Genomic DNA, 16,700 nt, shown 5'->3' with positions numbered 1-16,700 from the left:
GTAAGTTTGTTGTTATAGAATTATATGACTCAGGGTTTTTAGTCGTAATAGTATAAACCATTATGTCTTCTGCCATTTACTTAGCAAATAAATTTTAATGAAATGTTGTGGTCGTCAAATATTTTTATAACGTCTGGGAAACTATATTTTAAGTTCAACGTTTCACCTCCTTTCATAACGTATATCTTGTCAATGACATTATATGAAACACCACAGCAACTAATGTCGGGTTCTATTTCTTTGATGTTTATATCGTCTGCCTCTGTCAAAAGTTTCAATAGTTCTTTCAAAACTTCATGAGGTGCAATGACATATGAGTTCACTTTTACAGGGTTGTGTTCGACCAAGTTTAACATTATACTTAAAGCTTGACAAATCTTCTCCTGAGTTTGAAGTTTGTCTTTCAGTTGTTGGTAGTCGTTTCGAATATCTGCAACAGAACTTAAGTCTCTGCTAACTTCAGGATATGTTGGTTGTTCTTTTACAGGAACAATTGTTATACCATCTTCGTCTTCGTATGGTTTCCCCACTTCAACATCTCTGTCTTTGACATTGACAACAACACTTTGACTGTTTGTTTGAGTTGGTGAATTTAACTTCACATCTGCCACCGCCATTAAACCTTTTGAAACACTTACGCTTCTATTTTTCGGAAATGACATTTTACTTAGAATAAAAAGATGGACGTATTCGGATATCTTATTGAATTGAAGCAGAACAAAGTTTATACTCACAAACAATACAAATACATTGACAGAATAGTTCTTTACACAAACAATGGAAAATGTTATAGAATAGCAATATTTGCTGAACCAAAATATTTTCATAAAGCAAAGAAAGTTGGTATAACTGAAATGGTGAAAGTTCTTGAAGCAGACAAAAATATAACTTCAAAACTTACAGATATTACTAAAGGAAAGTTTATAATACAATATTATGTCAAAACTGGCGTACTGTCAATATTTGACGGAGAGAAGTCAGTTCAAGAACAACTTACTGACCTGCTGCCAAAATCTGCTCGATGGAAGCTGTCGTTATGCCAATCTGAGGAGCCCCAGCAGGTTTCATCGAACGAATCTTCAAAAGAGCATCTTCCGTGAAAAGTGCTATTGGTTTTGTAAACTTCTTTGCTCTCAATTCATCTGGACCGTCTCTGTCACCAGTATATTGTATTTGTACAGTACCAACAGTTGAAATACCACCCATAAAGTCTTCTGAGTCAGCAAATGGAATGCCAAGCCAAAAGTTTGAACGGTCTCCATTTGTATATTGAGTTTTTTGACCTCCTGTATGAGTCCATACTTTCACATATGGCATAATAGAACTTTGCATTTCAGGGTTAATGGTTGTTGTGAAGTTGTTGTTAAAGTTCATAGCATCTAATGTCAAGTTGTATGACCTCATATCCTCAACTGTAGAATATTCTTCTCTTGGATAATATTTGCCATCTATGTTTATATGATATTTAATACCAGGGTTGTAGAAACAAGAATAGTCATTTATAGTTCGTCTGAACAGTACAAACATAGTATCTGCATGTTTCATTGCAGTTGTTAAAGCAATATCTGTTCTTGCACCTGCGGTCCAGACTTTGGTTTCCAACTTCACCTGCAAAGTCTTTGACAGATATTTGGTGTATAGGGAACATAAGTGGAACTGCAATATATTTGGCAGCTAAAGCATTTGAAATATCTGGGTCCAACATATAGACTGCAAGTCTGCTTTCTATTCTCTTGCATTCAAACTTTCGCATGTGAACTTAACTGGGTCCCAAGCAGTTCCAGCAGCATTGAAATAATAGTTTACTTCAGTGTTGAAGTTTGAGAAACCAAAGTCTAAGTCAACTTTGTCTTTGCAAAATTCAAGAACTTGGCTCCACCAGTCAGCTACAGTAATGTGAATGGGTCTTGTGTTGGTGCAATGACTAAGTTATTTTTGCTTGGAGTAAGTTCGATAGAAATTTTTCCTGCCCAGTTTGGCAAGTATCTTAAAAACCTGAAGATGAGGAAAGATGACAAAGGAACTCTAAGTTTCAGTTTTACTTTGGTTACTGCTGCTGCAGTTTGTCCAGAAAGGTTAACATAAACTCCTGGAACGTTAGGGTCAAGTCTTCTTATTTTCTCAATAGTTGCATACTGGTCTGTTTGTTCTCTAGCTTGTGGTTGTACTGAGTTTCTCAAAGCGAACCATTCATAGTTTGCCCATGTTACTGTTTGAACTAAGTCAGAGTTAGAATATATCTTATATCCCATGAAAACTTCTGGAGCATATTGGTATCCGACATAGAAAATTCCATTGCAACCTTTCTTGTCAGACAACTTGGCAGAAGGTTTTATTTCAATGTCTTGTTCCACGTATAAGAATGAGTTGTCAATAGAAATAATATGAAACCTGTCGCAAGCAATATCTACTGTTGTTGAAGAACCTTCTCCAAACTCACCTACGTTTCCATAAGAAACAGCAGTTGTATATTCGTAAGTTCCAGGAACTATTTCTGACCTTCTAATGGCATTGTCGCATTCGTTATACCATTCGGAAACATTTCCGTTCATGGCATCCAAAACTGTTGGCGTTATATTCTGAGCGGCGTACATTTCATATGGGTAAAAATATAGAATAGTTGGATTTATATGTCATAATAGAACCCACTCGGACCAAGCTTTACTTTCTTCCTGACTGAGTTTTTAACTCTTCTTTTTCCTTCATTGCCACTACTTTCACTAGATGAAGTTACTTCTTCACTACTTTCACTTTGTTCTACTCTTCTCTTCTTCTTTGGTGTCGCTTTTGGTAACTTGCCCTCTGCTTCAAGTTGTTGCATCTTTGCCTCATGTTCACCTAGTATGTTGTAAATTTCCCATGTCCTTTTTGCCTTTGGGCTCTGGTCGCCCATCTCAGGTAACCTATATCCTAGAAAGATTTTGTCATAGTTTGTATTTGAGTCTTCGCTTATTGTTTGCATGACTCTTTCCTGAGTTTCCGGTTCAAGCTCTTCAAACAGAGCTTGTCCATATGGAATAAGCTCGTTTCCAAATATATGTTTTTGTAGCCATTCTGGTTTTCTTTCCATGTAACCAATAATATCTTTTGTGAATGGGAAAGCTTTTACCCAACGTTTCAGTCTTGCGTCATTTATTTCTGTAGTTGGTTTTATTTTGTCAAGGAACATGTTTTTCAATACTAACATTTCATTTGGTACTGTCCATTTGAGTTTTCTTAAATATTCATCCCTTCTCAGTTCATTGTCTGCAAAGTAAGTTTTTATGACATTTTGCAAACTTTCGTTTGCAAGGTCATGTACAATAGGTTCTCTTCCTTCTCTCTCCCTAACTTTCTTTCTAAACTCTTCACCAAATATACCATCTCTATGGTTCTGTGTAGTTCTTTGAGATAAATGTTCTAGAACGTCAGGTGTTATATTTCCATCAGCCATGTTCATTTCATACTGGTCCAAAATATCTGCATCTTTCATATCTTTCAATGGCATTAAAGCCGCGCTGAAAATACCCGCTATATCTGGTTCACCATTCACTTCCATTGCGTCTACAACTTCTTGGAATTGAGGTTGTAAGTTTATGAACCACCTATCCGGATTAGCTTTATGACCCCATCTCATTGTAGTTCCATAGTCTGCAGAAACAAAAGTAGGTTTGTTTCCATATTGGTTAGGTTCTGAATGAACTTTAAACAATGTTTCATTTCTATATGTTTTGTTGAAATTTAACCTTTTATTTTCACCGAGTTCAGCCAAAGATTGAACGTTATATGGTCGTAAGTAAAAAGGATTATTGTATTTGCGTACATTTTCTTTCAGTACTTCCATTCTATGCTGAATATTTTCATCTGATGTTGGAGTCTTTTGTATGTCGGTGAACATTTTTCGATATTCTTCTACTATGTCAGCCGAATTTTTCTTAGACTCTTGGAAAGATTCCATATTCACCTCATACTCTTGTTGAGGGTCAAGATTTTTCGGCTGTTCCAAATCTTCATCTAGTTCTGTGAAGTTAGTTTCCAAAGGAGGGACTTGTTCGTTTCCTTCAGGCTCTTCTAGCTGTTGTTGCTGAACTATTTCTTCCATGTCTGGTTGTATCTGAACTTCTTCCTGTTGAGTTTCTTGTACCTCATCTGCTGGCATTTCATATATTCCGAGACCGTTTTTAAAAAGTTCCCTATCTAAGTCATCCGGACTCATAAACCTTTCTTCTTTCGTTCCGTCTCTATTTTTTACGCGTTTCATGAAGAGAGTTGAATTATCATTTAGCTCTGACATCAAATATCTCGGAGTAAATTCATTCATGTCATTTGGATGATATGCTATTAAATCATATCCCTTAACGAGCTTGTATTTTCCAGGGTTGAGATTATATCCGATTTTATGCTGAACCATAAAGCTAAATAGGTTCGGGTCAGTATTTCCTTCCTTGAACTTTCTAATAGCTTCTTTATATCTGTCACTAAAGTCAAGAGTATCTGGGTAACCATAATCTTCCTTAAGCATTTTTAAGAATTCTTGGTTTCCTTTTTCTCTACTTCTTTTATGTCCTTGCTCTGTTTGTGGTTGTTGTTGTGCAGGGTTTTGAACTGTTGGTTGCTGTGCTGGTTGTGGAGGTGGTTGTTGTGCTGGTTTTGGTTGTGGTGCTGGATTTTGAACTGTTGGTTGCTGTGCTGGATTTTGAACTGTTGGTTTTGGTTGTTGTGGTGCTGGATTTTGAACTGTTGGTTGTTGTGTTGGTTTTGGTGCATGCCTGTGTCTGTGTCCATGTGACGATGTAAATGTTTTAGGTAGTCCTGGTGCAGGTGCTTCTCTTGGAGGGTTTGGTGGTATATAAGTTCCACCAGCTGGCACATATGTTCCATCTGCAGCATAATGTCCTACCTGACTTTTCGTTTTTAAGAAAGCATTTACTAGGTCTGTTTTGGTCTGTTGTAACTCTTTTTCTTGACTTTCCACAACAGTTGCTCTAACGGCGTCATAGGCACTTTGAACTGCCTGTCTCGTTGCTGCATCTGTTATTTTCGTCATATTTTGTGCTACTTCTCTTAACTCTTTGTCGAAACCTTCAGACTTCAGTTTCTTTCCAGATGAGAAGTCGTTCACTAGTTTCACCTTACTATGAAGAGCTTCGAAGGCATTCTTAAAGTCAGCATTCATTAAAGCTTCATTTGAACTGTCTTCATCCGCTTGTATTTTTGTCCTTATTGACCCTATAAGTTGGGCTGCTTTAGCATTGGCTTGGGCATCTAACCAGTCATTATTAGCTTTTATAATATCTGCGCTTTTCATTGCCTTTTGCATGGCTGCGTCGTTATTTTTACTTTCTTGTGCTAAGTTTTCATACTGTACGGTTTGGTTTTGCAACTGTAAAAGTTTTTCTGCCTTTACATTTGCTTCAACTTCTTTTTTATACTCATCGCTATCCATATATGTCTTCAGGGCTTTTTGTTTTATCTCTTCATCTTTCAGTACTTTATATTGAGTAGTATGGTTTTTCAAATTTATAACATCTTGTTCCATTTTTGCTACTTCTGCTGCTTTTTCTGACACTTTTTTCGCATATTCCTCTGTACTTAGTTCTTTCAGTTGTTCTTCTTTCTTCTTTTTCTCTACGTTTAACTCATTGAGTTTCTTTGTGTGTCTGTCATATTCTAGTTTCTTTTCGTTTTCACTTATTTGTTTCTGTATGTCTATGTTTGACTTTTTGACATCTGTTATTTGATTTTTGAGTGAACTCAAATTCATTTGACTTTGAGGGTTATAAGCTGTTCCGTCTGCAGCTCCACCATAGCCTGCCATTTTCGCTAAAAGTGCCGCTCTTAAACCTCCACTCTGTGCACCAATAACTCGGTTTAAAAGCATAGGGTTGCTTGACATTTGTTGCAACATAGTGGGGTCATTCATCATTTGTTGTTGCAACTGTTGTTGTGGTGTCAGTTTTACTATTGGATGTTTCAATGCTCCCTTCCTCTTACGTATATTCTTACGTAGCTTACGTGGCATTTTAAGTGAAGTTAAAAAGCGGTTTTTGACAGATGTTTATATGACACTTTTTGTTCAGCACAAAAAACTACTCGGTCAAAGTGTTGTCAGTTTTGTAAAATAACCGTCTTATCTCATTCTATAAGGGGAAAAAGGCTTCTCAAAGTATACTTCCTTGGAACGCCTGTAACTTTTCCTGTAGCGACGATAGACCCTTACTTGTCCGGACAAAGTTATACTATTTTGAGTGCTCTACAAAAAAGTCAACGGCGACGACTCTCAAAAACCGTTGTGTAAAAAGTTTTACCGTTGGACAAAAAAGTATATATAGAAAACAAAAAACGTTTATAGTTCATTCAATATTTGAGATAAACCGTTTTTCCAACGGTAACTATTAAATAAAATAAAAAATAGAGGGGTTACCGTTGACGAAAACGTTTTTATTCAATATTCATTTTCCACAAACTTCTGGTCAGTTCATTTTTGTCTAATGCAAGACCACAGTAGTAGCATGACTGACAATTCTTTACAAAAGCTCTTTAAAGGTCAAACACTTATATCCTCATACTTTACTAGTATGTCCAAAGAGGTTACACAGGTTTCAGTCCAATCAGACTCCAATCAGACACAAATTGAAGCTCAAATTCAACCAAAAAGAAACTGCAGAAGTCGAACAAACATCAGAGCAACCTTCAGAACAAACAATAACACAACAAACTACAGAAGCTCAAGTTGTTTCAGTCCAATCAGACTCAAATCAGACACCAAACATACGCAAAGTTCAACTAAAAACTTACACTCCTACAGAACCAGAAGGTGTCTTCTCATTCTCAACAACAGAAGCAAGATATAGAAGACTCATTGCAGCTTATCCAAACAATTTGTCCTTAACAGACAACAATGACTATGATAGATATTTCAAAAGTATAATAAAACCAGTCGAAACATTAGAAAACAAAGTTCAAAACCCGACAGTAATGGTTGACTTTTTCTTGTCGAATTTGCCTTATGTTTCAACTATGATATCTCTTCAAGCAATTGACGAGTTCATTATTTGCTGTGAACCAAACTTAAGAGAACAGCTATATGAAACACTCAACGACTTTCGTCCTTATCCTTTAACTTACAATTGGAAAGAAGATGAAAACAAACGCGGTTCTTTCTCCTGGAATCTTTCCATTGTTGCTCCAGCTGGTGTAGCTGCACATCCATTCGAAATATATCCAAAATTGCATTACGAAAACAATATGCATATTATAACAACAGCCGCTTTAGAGATTCCTGAACGGATACCAGATGGAGAAGAAGTTTCAATAATATCTGTTCAAGCAAACCGAGTTGCAATGCCACTTACAGTATGCAAATTCACTCACTCAAGCAGACAATTCTATCAAAATCTTGAGTTCGTTTTTACTGGCACAGCCAAAATGCTTCTCAAAAAACCAGAACAACCACAAACACATCTTATCTGGTTATTGTGAAGATGAAGACAATTCGGACGAAGAAAAGAGGAGGAGGAAACAAGCGAAGACTCAGACGATATCCAGTTCATTCCATCCGAAAAAACATTAAAGCAAACATTTCAGAAAAAAATTTTAATTTTAACAAAAACTTTCTGGCTAGAGGCGCAACGCGCCTGGAAGCCCCACTCACCTGACCTAATGTGCATGATAAATAATACAAAAATACGCAACGATGACACATTTTTCATATTTCAAAAATAAGGCATTTTGTGTTATTAAATTGATGTTTTGAAAAACCTCATTATGATTGATATACTACCTTAATTAAGAATTAGTGTCTCAATAAAAGAAAGATCCATATGAATTACTAAAAAAACTCAGGAAATTTTCCAACTTATTTTAAATTTATTCGAAATTAAGTTGATTTCTATAACATTGTTTTGACTGTTATGTCAAAACTATAAAAAGTAGTCTTATAAGTTTTCTTTTGGCATTCGTATGTATGTTTTGGAAAAATTAAATTGAAGAGATTTAAATTGTACCTATCTCTTTCTTGCAATACATATTTTTTTCAGAGATAAGATGTAGGTGTTGCAGATGTAGGCAGGACGATAAGATTTTTTGGAAAATTTTCATGTTTATCATCAGTTAGGACAATTATCTTTTTATTCATATTTTTCATTTATTTAAACAATCCTCTTTCTTTACATGATTAACTAACCTTATCCAAAATCATCGGTGTAAAAATTCAATGTAGTGTCAAAAAGATAAGGTTCTCAACTCATTTTGAATTAAAACCTTGCATTTTTTTAGGTTTTTAAAGAGGATATACCAAAAACAGACGAACATTTTGATCGTTAACATATCAAATTAGATATCCAAATAATAATTCAATAATGTTTTGAATTCCATAAAATTAAAAGAATAACTGAATAAAAAGTCCATTATGACAACATAATTCAAGTATGAACACATCTTATTCATGTTAAATAAGTATTACTTCTACATTTATTTAATTTTTATTCAATACCCTTAAGGGTGGCTTCCGACCAAATTGTCACTTTTTAGCCCAAGTGAGAAAATTTCGTAATTTATAACCAAGTTTTTTAAAATCTATATTTAATAAAGATTCTATTTTTCTTATTAAATTTCAAAAATGAGGGGGTTCGGAATCGTCCACAAATTGCCGAAAGGGTAGGGTTGTTAAAAATATCAAAAATTAGCGTTTTGAAGACACCATGGTGTCTTATAATTTTCCCTTCCTTATTGGCGTGTAGAAATAAATGCGCCAATAGAAGTAGTAGGATAGGAAGGGTTGTGTGACTTTTTTTGTTACATCTATATATAGACGATGCATTAAAATATATTTATTTATAAACACATTTTAAAAAATTAACATTAATTTTAAAATAATTTATTTTTTATCTTTTATAAAAGAAGCTATATATAGATGATGTCAGATATTCCGCGATTAATTAAACATTGTTTAAATCCTGAATGGATTAAACTTCAATTTAAAAATGAAGATTGTGAATTATTAAATGAATATGAAAGCCAAAATAAGCTAATGAGGTATAAATATAATGATAAAGAATATTTAATTTCATGGAATCAATGGAGTCATAATCAAAGACCTCATAAACGAGAAGAAGAAATTGAAAATAATGAAATGGAAATCATTGATGACATTAAAGAGGATGGAATTCCTAAATTTTGTAGAAAAACCTTTAGAACTAAGTTAGGAGCATATAAACGTAGAGTATTAAATCCTGAATATCTTAAACATATATTTAAAAAGGAAGACTGTGAATTATTAAACGTTAATGAATATGAAAATGCTAAATCAAAACTGAGATATAAATATATTGGAAGTGATGAAAGGTGTAAAGATAAAGATAAAGTTTATTCAGTTTCATATAATAACTGGCACACGTTAGGGATAAGAAAACATTTAGGAGATTATGGGAAATGTTCTGAATTCTTTAAATCTAGTATGTATGAGAGAGTAAAAGAAATTAGAAATAATTATTTTCATGAATAAAAGATTCACTACCATAATGAAATAAAAAAATAAAAAAATAAAAAAAAATTTAAAAAATAAACTTTAAAAATTATGTCTTACATTTTTGAATAATTTATTTTTAATTCGTATGAAATGAGCGTCAAAACTAACGACGTTAAAAAATTAGGATTCACAAACGAGGAAATAAAGGATATATTAGATGAGTTGTGTTATGAAGTTAGTAAATATTATTTAAGAAATTGTCAAAAATTTGCCGAGTTATTAAATGATTTAGATTATGATGGAAAAATGAATAAAGATGATGTTATAAATTTCTTATATCCCACATCTGAAGAAGAAAAACCTAAAGAACCTGATGTTTTCCCTGAATATTATGAAGAACGGATTAAAGATGATGAATACGATGAAATTGAAAGACTGGAAAAAATAAGAGATGAAATAGATGAAAAAATTAAGGAATTAAGAGAAGTTGAAAAATATAATGAAAATGAAGTAGAGGGTTTAATGAATATCCCAGCTTCAGAATCAGAAGTTCAGAAATCTCATGAAGAAAGATATAAAAATTATGTCTCAGAATCAACACAAAATTTATTAGATGGTGAAATAGACGAAACACTTTCAGAAGAAGGTACTAAATTTATTCGTAAACATAAGTTACAATTTATTGATAATGAAGAATACTCCTGTATCCTACTTTCACCACCTTTAGATTCTGAGAAATTCAAAAAAGCTCTTAAAAACGTGACATATGCAACTAATACGATTAAGAAAGAAGATCATGATATTTACACAAATTATTATTTAAATAAATGCACAGGTGTTGATAAAGTTTTTGATTTATTAGATAAAATATCAAAAGAAACCATTGGAACCTATAAAATTTTGTGTGATTGTGGTTTCATTGTTGAAGATACCAATAATGTTTCATATGAAAGAACAGCACCGAAGGAAGATGAAGTGGAAAGGTCTATACCATTCGTTATTAAGAATATAAAAGATATGAAAACTTATAAACATTATATTTATTCATTTATTTCAGAAAAAATGGAAGCAACCCATAAAACATCTTCTCATCATTTTATAGCTATTCATACATTCCTTTTCAAAGTTGTGAAATTAAATAAGACAGGAATTAGATTTAATGTATCAGGGTACGCATTCTTGAGTAAATTAAAATGTATTCGTCACGTCGCAGATGATAAAAATTTATGTGTTCTTAATTCATTTTATGGGCTTTAAAAAATAAACTTTATTTTTATTTATTTTTTAATTTTTTATTCTTACATAAATGAACAAAAACGGAACAGCTAAAATGAATGATAATCAAATTAGAGCAGAAGGTAGAAGGTTATTTAAAACGCTTCTATAACATTCCTGATGGTGTTAATCCTAAAACTCGTAGAAGCTATTTAAATGAAGCAATAGATGCATATGAAGGGTTTGACATTTCATCAGAAAGTGAGAGATTAGCGAGAATGTTAAATGTTAATATTGATTTCTATTATTGTGATCCTCAACCAGAAGACGTGGACATAAATAAGGTAGACTTTCCATTAGTGGATTCAATAATGATAGATCCAGAATTTGAAACAATAAATATTTTATTAACACAGAGTCCAAATGGAAAACTTCACGCTGACAGAATAACAGACGTTGAAGCACTCACCGGCTATAGAGTTTGTCCATATTGTAAAGAAGAAGTTTATTCTATCCGTGATGATCCAGAAAGGAAAAACCAAAGAAGATTTTTAAAGCATTGTGAGAAATGTAAAGAAAATAATGGAAGATTAATTCAAGACGTTCAATTGCAAAAGACCCAGCAACCATATGCACCACATATTACAAAACAGAAGATATATCAGTGGTTATTAGCTCACAATTTGCAGAAATATTATAAACCGACAAGATATTATATTACTTTTGACTTCGAAACATTAGAGACTAAAGAAGAATTACAACTTTCTGAGTGTGCAACTTTGAACGCTTACTTAAAACCATTCATGGTATCATCAACAGTTAAATTAAACGATAAAACATATACGAGGAATTTTTGCTTAACTTCGAGTGATTCTTTTATTTCTGATTGGATTGAGTTTTTATTTTCAACCTGTTCATTAGTTGCTAAATCAAATATTGAACAATATGAAGAATTAATGAAGTCGCAAACGGACTCTTTGAGTCCTGAAGGTCTTTCAGACCAAACGGCGGGGACTTTGTCTCATACATTAAATGAAAAACAGAAGGAAGCATTTAAAGAACTTCTAGATGAGGAATTCAATAAAGTGAATATCATAGGTTTTAATTCGGGAAAGTTTGATTTAAATTTAATTCTTCGTGATTTAAACACTGCAAAATGGAAAATAAAATCAATGCTGGGTTCATCTTCACAATTTAAGCAAATCATTGTAAAGAAAACAAACGTTCCATATGAATTGAGATTTATTGACATCAGAAATTATATAGCGGGTGGGACATTAGACCAATTCACTCAAGATTTCGGAAACAATAAATCACGTGTTAAATCCTTTTCCCTTATCAATTCATCACATGGGAAAATTACGAAGAAGAATTATATAAAGAGGAACCATTCACGAAAGATTCATTTTATTCAGCATTAACTCAAGAAACTATATCAGATAGTGATTATCAAATATATCTCAATGATGCTAAAAATTTTAAGAATAGATTAGAATATTTTATTCATTATTGCAATAAAGATGTTGAAATTATGATTGACCCAATTGATAAAATTATTGAAGAAACATTTGTTTATAAAATTGACATGCTTCATAATCTTTCTTTATCATCGAATGCTTCAATGATTCGTTACGCGTTAGCATATAAGAATTCAATCCTAACGAAACATATCCAGAAGAAGAAAATGTGGAATCAAGTTTTGAATTAACGAAAAAGTATTGGAAATATAAAATTGAATCATATAAGAAACAAGATGAAAAAGCAGAAAGAGATACTAAAAATAATGTTTCAATGGATGATTTTCAATACTATCACGATTTAATCCTTTCATCTAAATGCAAAATGTGTGGTAAAGCGTTTACATATGCAAATAAACCAACATTGGATAGAATCGATAATGAAAAACCACATACTAAAGAAAATTGTCAGTTAATGTGTTGTTATTGCAATGTCGTAAAATCAAATAAAGATGAAGATGTTCAACGTTTAAGAATCAATTTAAGAAATTACGCATTAAAAAATAATTTACCAATGACTTTAGATTCGGTTGAAGCTTATCACATCCTCCGTAATGGAATTACTGGTGGTTTATCAAATGTTCAACATAGAGTAAATCTTAAAGGAATCACGCACATTAATAAACTTGCATATAATCCAGAAACTAAAACTGTATCAAATGAGGACACCACCAACATTATGACTCATTTCGTTGGTGTTGATTTTAATTCATTATATCCTTCATCATTTTCATCTAATCCTCATGATTTCATTCAATATACTGACCATAAATTGTATATGCCGGGAAGATTGAATGGTGTTATCATTTGTGATACAGCAACAAAGAAAGCAAAAGCACTGGGAATAATTAAGAAGAAAAATACTTTATTCGTTGCTGAAGTAAAGGGTCACATTGATGAAAAATACATTAATGATTACATAAACTTTTTACCGATAATAAGAAACTTAGATATTATCACAGATGAAAAAACAATTGGCAGTTTTATGTATAATTACATGAAATCAAACAATCTACCGGTTGACCAGAAACAGAGGAAATTAACTCAGTTAGCATCAACACACAACCAATATCAACCATTTTCTTCTTATTATCTTTGGTATCTAATAGACAGATTTCATTTTATCATTGATGACATTCAATCAATTTTAACATTTACTAAAAACACTTGTTTTAATGAATTTGCGAACAAATTTATGAACGAAAGACAAAAGGCTGAATTAGAAGGAAATAAAGGAAAAAGTTTATTTTGCAAAATTTCACTTAATGGATCATATGGTTACGATGCAATGAATACACAAAATTACGCAAAGACTAAAATATAGATCCGTATTTTTCCCAAGTGAGCGGGGTATCTCCAATCCCAGCCCTATCGTCCTCCCAGTGTCAGTTTTCAATATAAAATCCAAATTTTTTTTGAAAATAAAAATTTCGAGAAATTTTTCTGATTTTTTTTCTTTGATTTCAATAATTCAAAATAAATTTGGGAGTAAAAAGACACTATTTAATGAAATTCATATGAGTGAATGTGGATAAATACTCTCAAAACATACAATTTATCTATTTTTTCTTTATTATCAACTAATTAGTGATAATTTTTTTGAATCAGATTTTTTTTCATTAAAAACATAATATATAACACAACAATGATGCACACATACGTATCTACACATCAAATATAAAGCTTGTTTTGGTCTGGGCATCCCAACCCAAAATTCTTAAAAATTGAATAAAATTGAATACTTGGGGCTGGGATGCCCATCCCAAAACCGAATTGAATTTTTTGAATTAAAGAATATATTTATGTATTTATAATATACATGTGATGTCTATAAAAAATACTAAATTCTAAAAAAAATTCAATTTATTCAAAACGTATACTAAGTGATCACTTCATTAGTAGGATCAGCAATCCTACTAAATGGTGAGAACGCCACTAACTAAAAAAGGAGTCCTTGGAGCTCTTGATCTCTTGTCATTAGAGTTCATAATGAGGCATGGCATCTACTGATTAGAGATCAGAGCAATCCTACCTTACCTTCAGGAGCTACAAAGCTCCTAATCGTTACGAGAGGGAGTCTTGGAGCTCCTGAAGCTCATCAGCAGAGGCTATTTACCATTTGGGCCTCTTCTGATGAAAGATGCGAAACACGTCTACGAACCAGGAGCTTCAAAGCTTCTAATCCTTACTAAAGGGAGCTTTGGAGCTCCTGAGTCTCCATCAACAAAGTCCCAGATGGTAAATGTCCTTTGCTGATGAAAGATGCGAAACACAATCTCCGAACCAGGAGCTCCAAAGCTCCTAATCCTTACGAAAGGGAGCTTTGGAGCTCCTGAAACTCCTTTTACTATAAAATATGACAGTTTTCTTCTGAGGTTCTCATCAAATCTAAGACTTCAGAAGAAAGCTGTCCTATCAATGTATACTTACACTCTCATGGACTACAAGTGTACAATTTTAAAGCAGAGATTATCCGAGGCCCCTCATCAAATGAGGGACCTCGGATAATCTCTACCTTAAGTAGTCAAATAACTTTTCTCACTATTTAGGAACAAAAGAACAAGAGTTGGAGTACTTTAAGGCAAGATTCTTCCGAAATCTCTCATCGAATGAGAGACTTCGGAAGGACCTTGCCAAATCCTTGAACGCCAATATCCTTGGAACTGAGCTAGAACCAGGGAGAAGTAGCATACTATAGAGCACGATGGTAATCTCGGAAATACTTATATCGCCCCAAGCACAATATTTAAGAAGTCTAACTCATATATACAAGAAGTCAGGCTGAATAGATATTGTGCATATGGTTTGCAGAACTCTCATGATATTTAAAATTCATGTTATCCCAAAAAAGGTGACACTTTGGGTGTATCGTCCATCCCAGGGATGCAAAAATCACATCACCTTGGATCTATAACTAAAATAATGAATGCACAGAGGGCACGCGTTGCATGTATGTCAAATAAGTTTAAAAACATAAGAGAAATAGGTGAGGATACATATCAAGTGATGCTTAAAGATAGATTTTATAGATGTGATACATGTTTACAAGAGGCATTCTTCACTTTAGATAATGCTAAATACTGGTATTTGGTTTTCATTTATGATTTTATGTATAAATGCATGAATCTTAATCGTTTTCATTTCATTGAAGGTGATACTGATTCATCTTATTGGGCAATCGCTGGCGACCCAAATCTTCCTAACACTCAAGCATTTCAAGCAATTGTTACCGATAAACAATTTTATGATAAAAACATTTTCAAATTCGCACCATTTGATTTCTTCTGTTTTGATGAGAAATTTAAACCTAAATTAAAGAATAAAGCTGAAGAAAAAGCACATGAGAAGAAGTTATTGGGTTTAGCAATTGAGAAACAAGGTGATAACATGGTTGCTTTATGTCCTAAGTGTTATACATCATTCAACGGTTCAATTGATGGGGGTGATTTTAAAAAGATTGCACAAAAAATGAAGGGTGTTAGTTTAAGACAAAATAAGCAATTAACACCTAAAAAATATTTGGATATAATAAATGATAAAGTGATATTTGATGGTCAGAATATTAATTTACAACTTAAAAACGGGTCAATGACTCGCTTAACAATCGGTAAGACTGCATTAACAGGAGCACACACTAAGGCTGTATGTTGTGAAAATGGATGTTGTATGCCATTTATTTAATACAATTTAAAATTTTATTTTTAATGAAATGCCACAGAAGAGACAAAAGGAACCAAATCGATTTATACCAAATGGTTTTAACTTTCAGATTCCAAATAATCAACCACAACGAATTTTTTAAATCCCATCACAGCATCAACAGCAACAACAACCGCCACCATTTGATACTGTTTTAGAAGAAGGAACCGTTAATGATGGGATTCAATATATAAATAATGGTTTTGATACTATGATTCAAAGAGGTGGGCACCCTTAAAACATTGATTTTATTTTTATATAAATGGATAACGTAGATTTAAAAATTTTAATTGCTGATTTAGTATTTAATCAAAATTTTCTTAGTTATTATGAATTAAAATCATATCTCCAAAAATATAATAATAATATAACGGGTGATGATATGGAATATTATTATCCATATTATAAAAATGAAATTTTGAAATATCATAATAAAATAATTTCTGAAATTAAAGACAAAATTAAAAATAATGAATATACAAAGGGAAAAACTAAATCACAACTTAAACAATTGAAAGATTTCAAAAATAAAGTATTAACAGAAGAAGATATTGATGAATTATATAAATTATATAATCCTGAGCCGCAAAAGCCAAAGGAACAAAAACAAAAGGTGCAAAACGCCCAGGTTCTTCAGACCATAAATGAAGCACAAGCTTTAATTTATGATTCATTAGTTAAACCATATTCAGCCCGACTTTTAAATGAAGATCAACTTTTGGAATTCATCCTTCAACATAAACTCGAAGCGGGAAAGTATATCAAACCTTTATATACAGCATATTTAAAACAAATGAATAGAATACATCCAGAATTAATGA

General features: G+C 32.5%; 5 protein-coding genes and 1 pseudogene across 6 annotated transcripts, besides 4 other annotated features; 2 read left to right on the top strand and 4 right to left on the bottom strand.

The window, feature by feature from the left end:
• Positions 1-3,673: part of a mobile genetic element that runs on past the window's edge.
• Positions 81-617, bottom strand: TVAGG3_0170700 (protein of unknown function, DUF4106 family; the record flags this gene model as incomplete). The annotated part of the gene is made up of 1 exon (XM_051225301.1): positions 81-617. The coding sequence occupies one exon, from the start codon at positions 615-617 to the stop codon at positions 81-83; it is 537 nt and encodes a 178-aa protein (XP_051110287.1).
• TVAGG3_0170690 (uncharacterized protein) lies at positions 2,048-2,594 on the bottom strand (the record flags this gene model as incomplete). The annotated part of the gene is made up of 1 exon (XM_051225300.1): positions 2,048-2,594. A coding segment is annotated over one exon (547 nt), but the record flags the coding sequence as incomplete, so codon positions are not given.
• On the bottom strand, positions 2,627-3,070 carry TVAGG3_0170680 (protein of unknown function, DUF4106 family; the record flags this gene model as incomplete). The annotated part of the gene is made up of 1 exon (XM_051225299.1): positions 2,627-3,070. The coding sequence occupies one exon, from the start codon at positions 3,068-3,070 to the stop codon at positions 2,627-2,629; it is 444 nt and encodes a 147-aa protein (XP_051110285.1).
• A 1,709-nt stretch (positions 3,674-5,382) lies between the features above and the next one.
• On the bottom strand, positions 5,383-6,001 carry TVAGG3_0170660 (protein of unknown function, DUF4106 family; the record flags this gene model as incomplete). The annotated part of the gene is made up of 1 exon (XM_051225298.1): positions 5,383-6,001. A coding segment is annotated over one exon (619 nt), but the record flags the coding sequence as incomplete, so codon positions are not given.
• Positions 6,002-6,470: 469 nt separating this feature from the next.
• Positions 6,471-7,297, top strand: TVAGG3_0170650 (annotated as a pseudogene). Its single transcript has one exon. A coding segment is annotated over exon 1 (827 nt).
• Positions 7,298-9,393: 2,096 nt separating this feature from the next.
• Positions 9,394-10,025: a mobile genetic element.
• Positions 10,026-11,567: 1,542 nt separating this feature from the next.
• Positions 11,568-11,754: a mobile genetic element.
• Positions 11,755-13,499: 1,745 nt separating this feature from the next.
• Positions 13,500-15,093: a mobile genetic element.
• Positions 15,094-15,102: 9 nt separating this feature from the next.
• On the top strand, positions 15,103-15,861 carry TVAGG3_0170610 (uncharacterized protein; the record flags this gene model as incomplete). Its single annotated transcript, XM_051225297.1, has 1 exon — positions 15,103-15,861. One exon carries the CDS (start codon positions 15,103-15,105, stop codon positions 15,859-15,861), a length of 759 nt encoding a protein of 252 aa, XP_051110283.1.
• Positions 15,862-16,700: the final 839 nt, after the last annotated feature.

The sequence above is a fragment of the Trichomonas vaginalis genome, chromosome IV (genome assembly GCF_026262505.1).
Source record: "Trichomonas vaginalis G3 chromosome IV, whole genome shotgun sequence".
In the NCBI taxonomy this organism is placed as follows: Eukaryota; Parabasalia; order Trichomonadida; family Trichomonadidae; genus Trichomonas; species Trichomonas vaginalis.
Note: the sequence above shows the minus strand (reverse complement) of the source record. Positions and strands in the feature narration are given on the sequence as shown.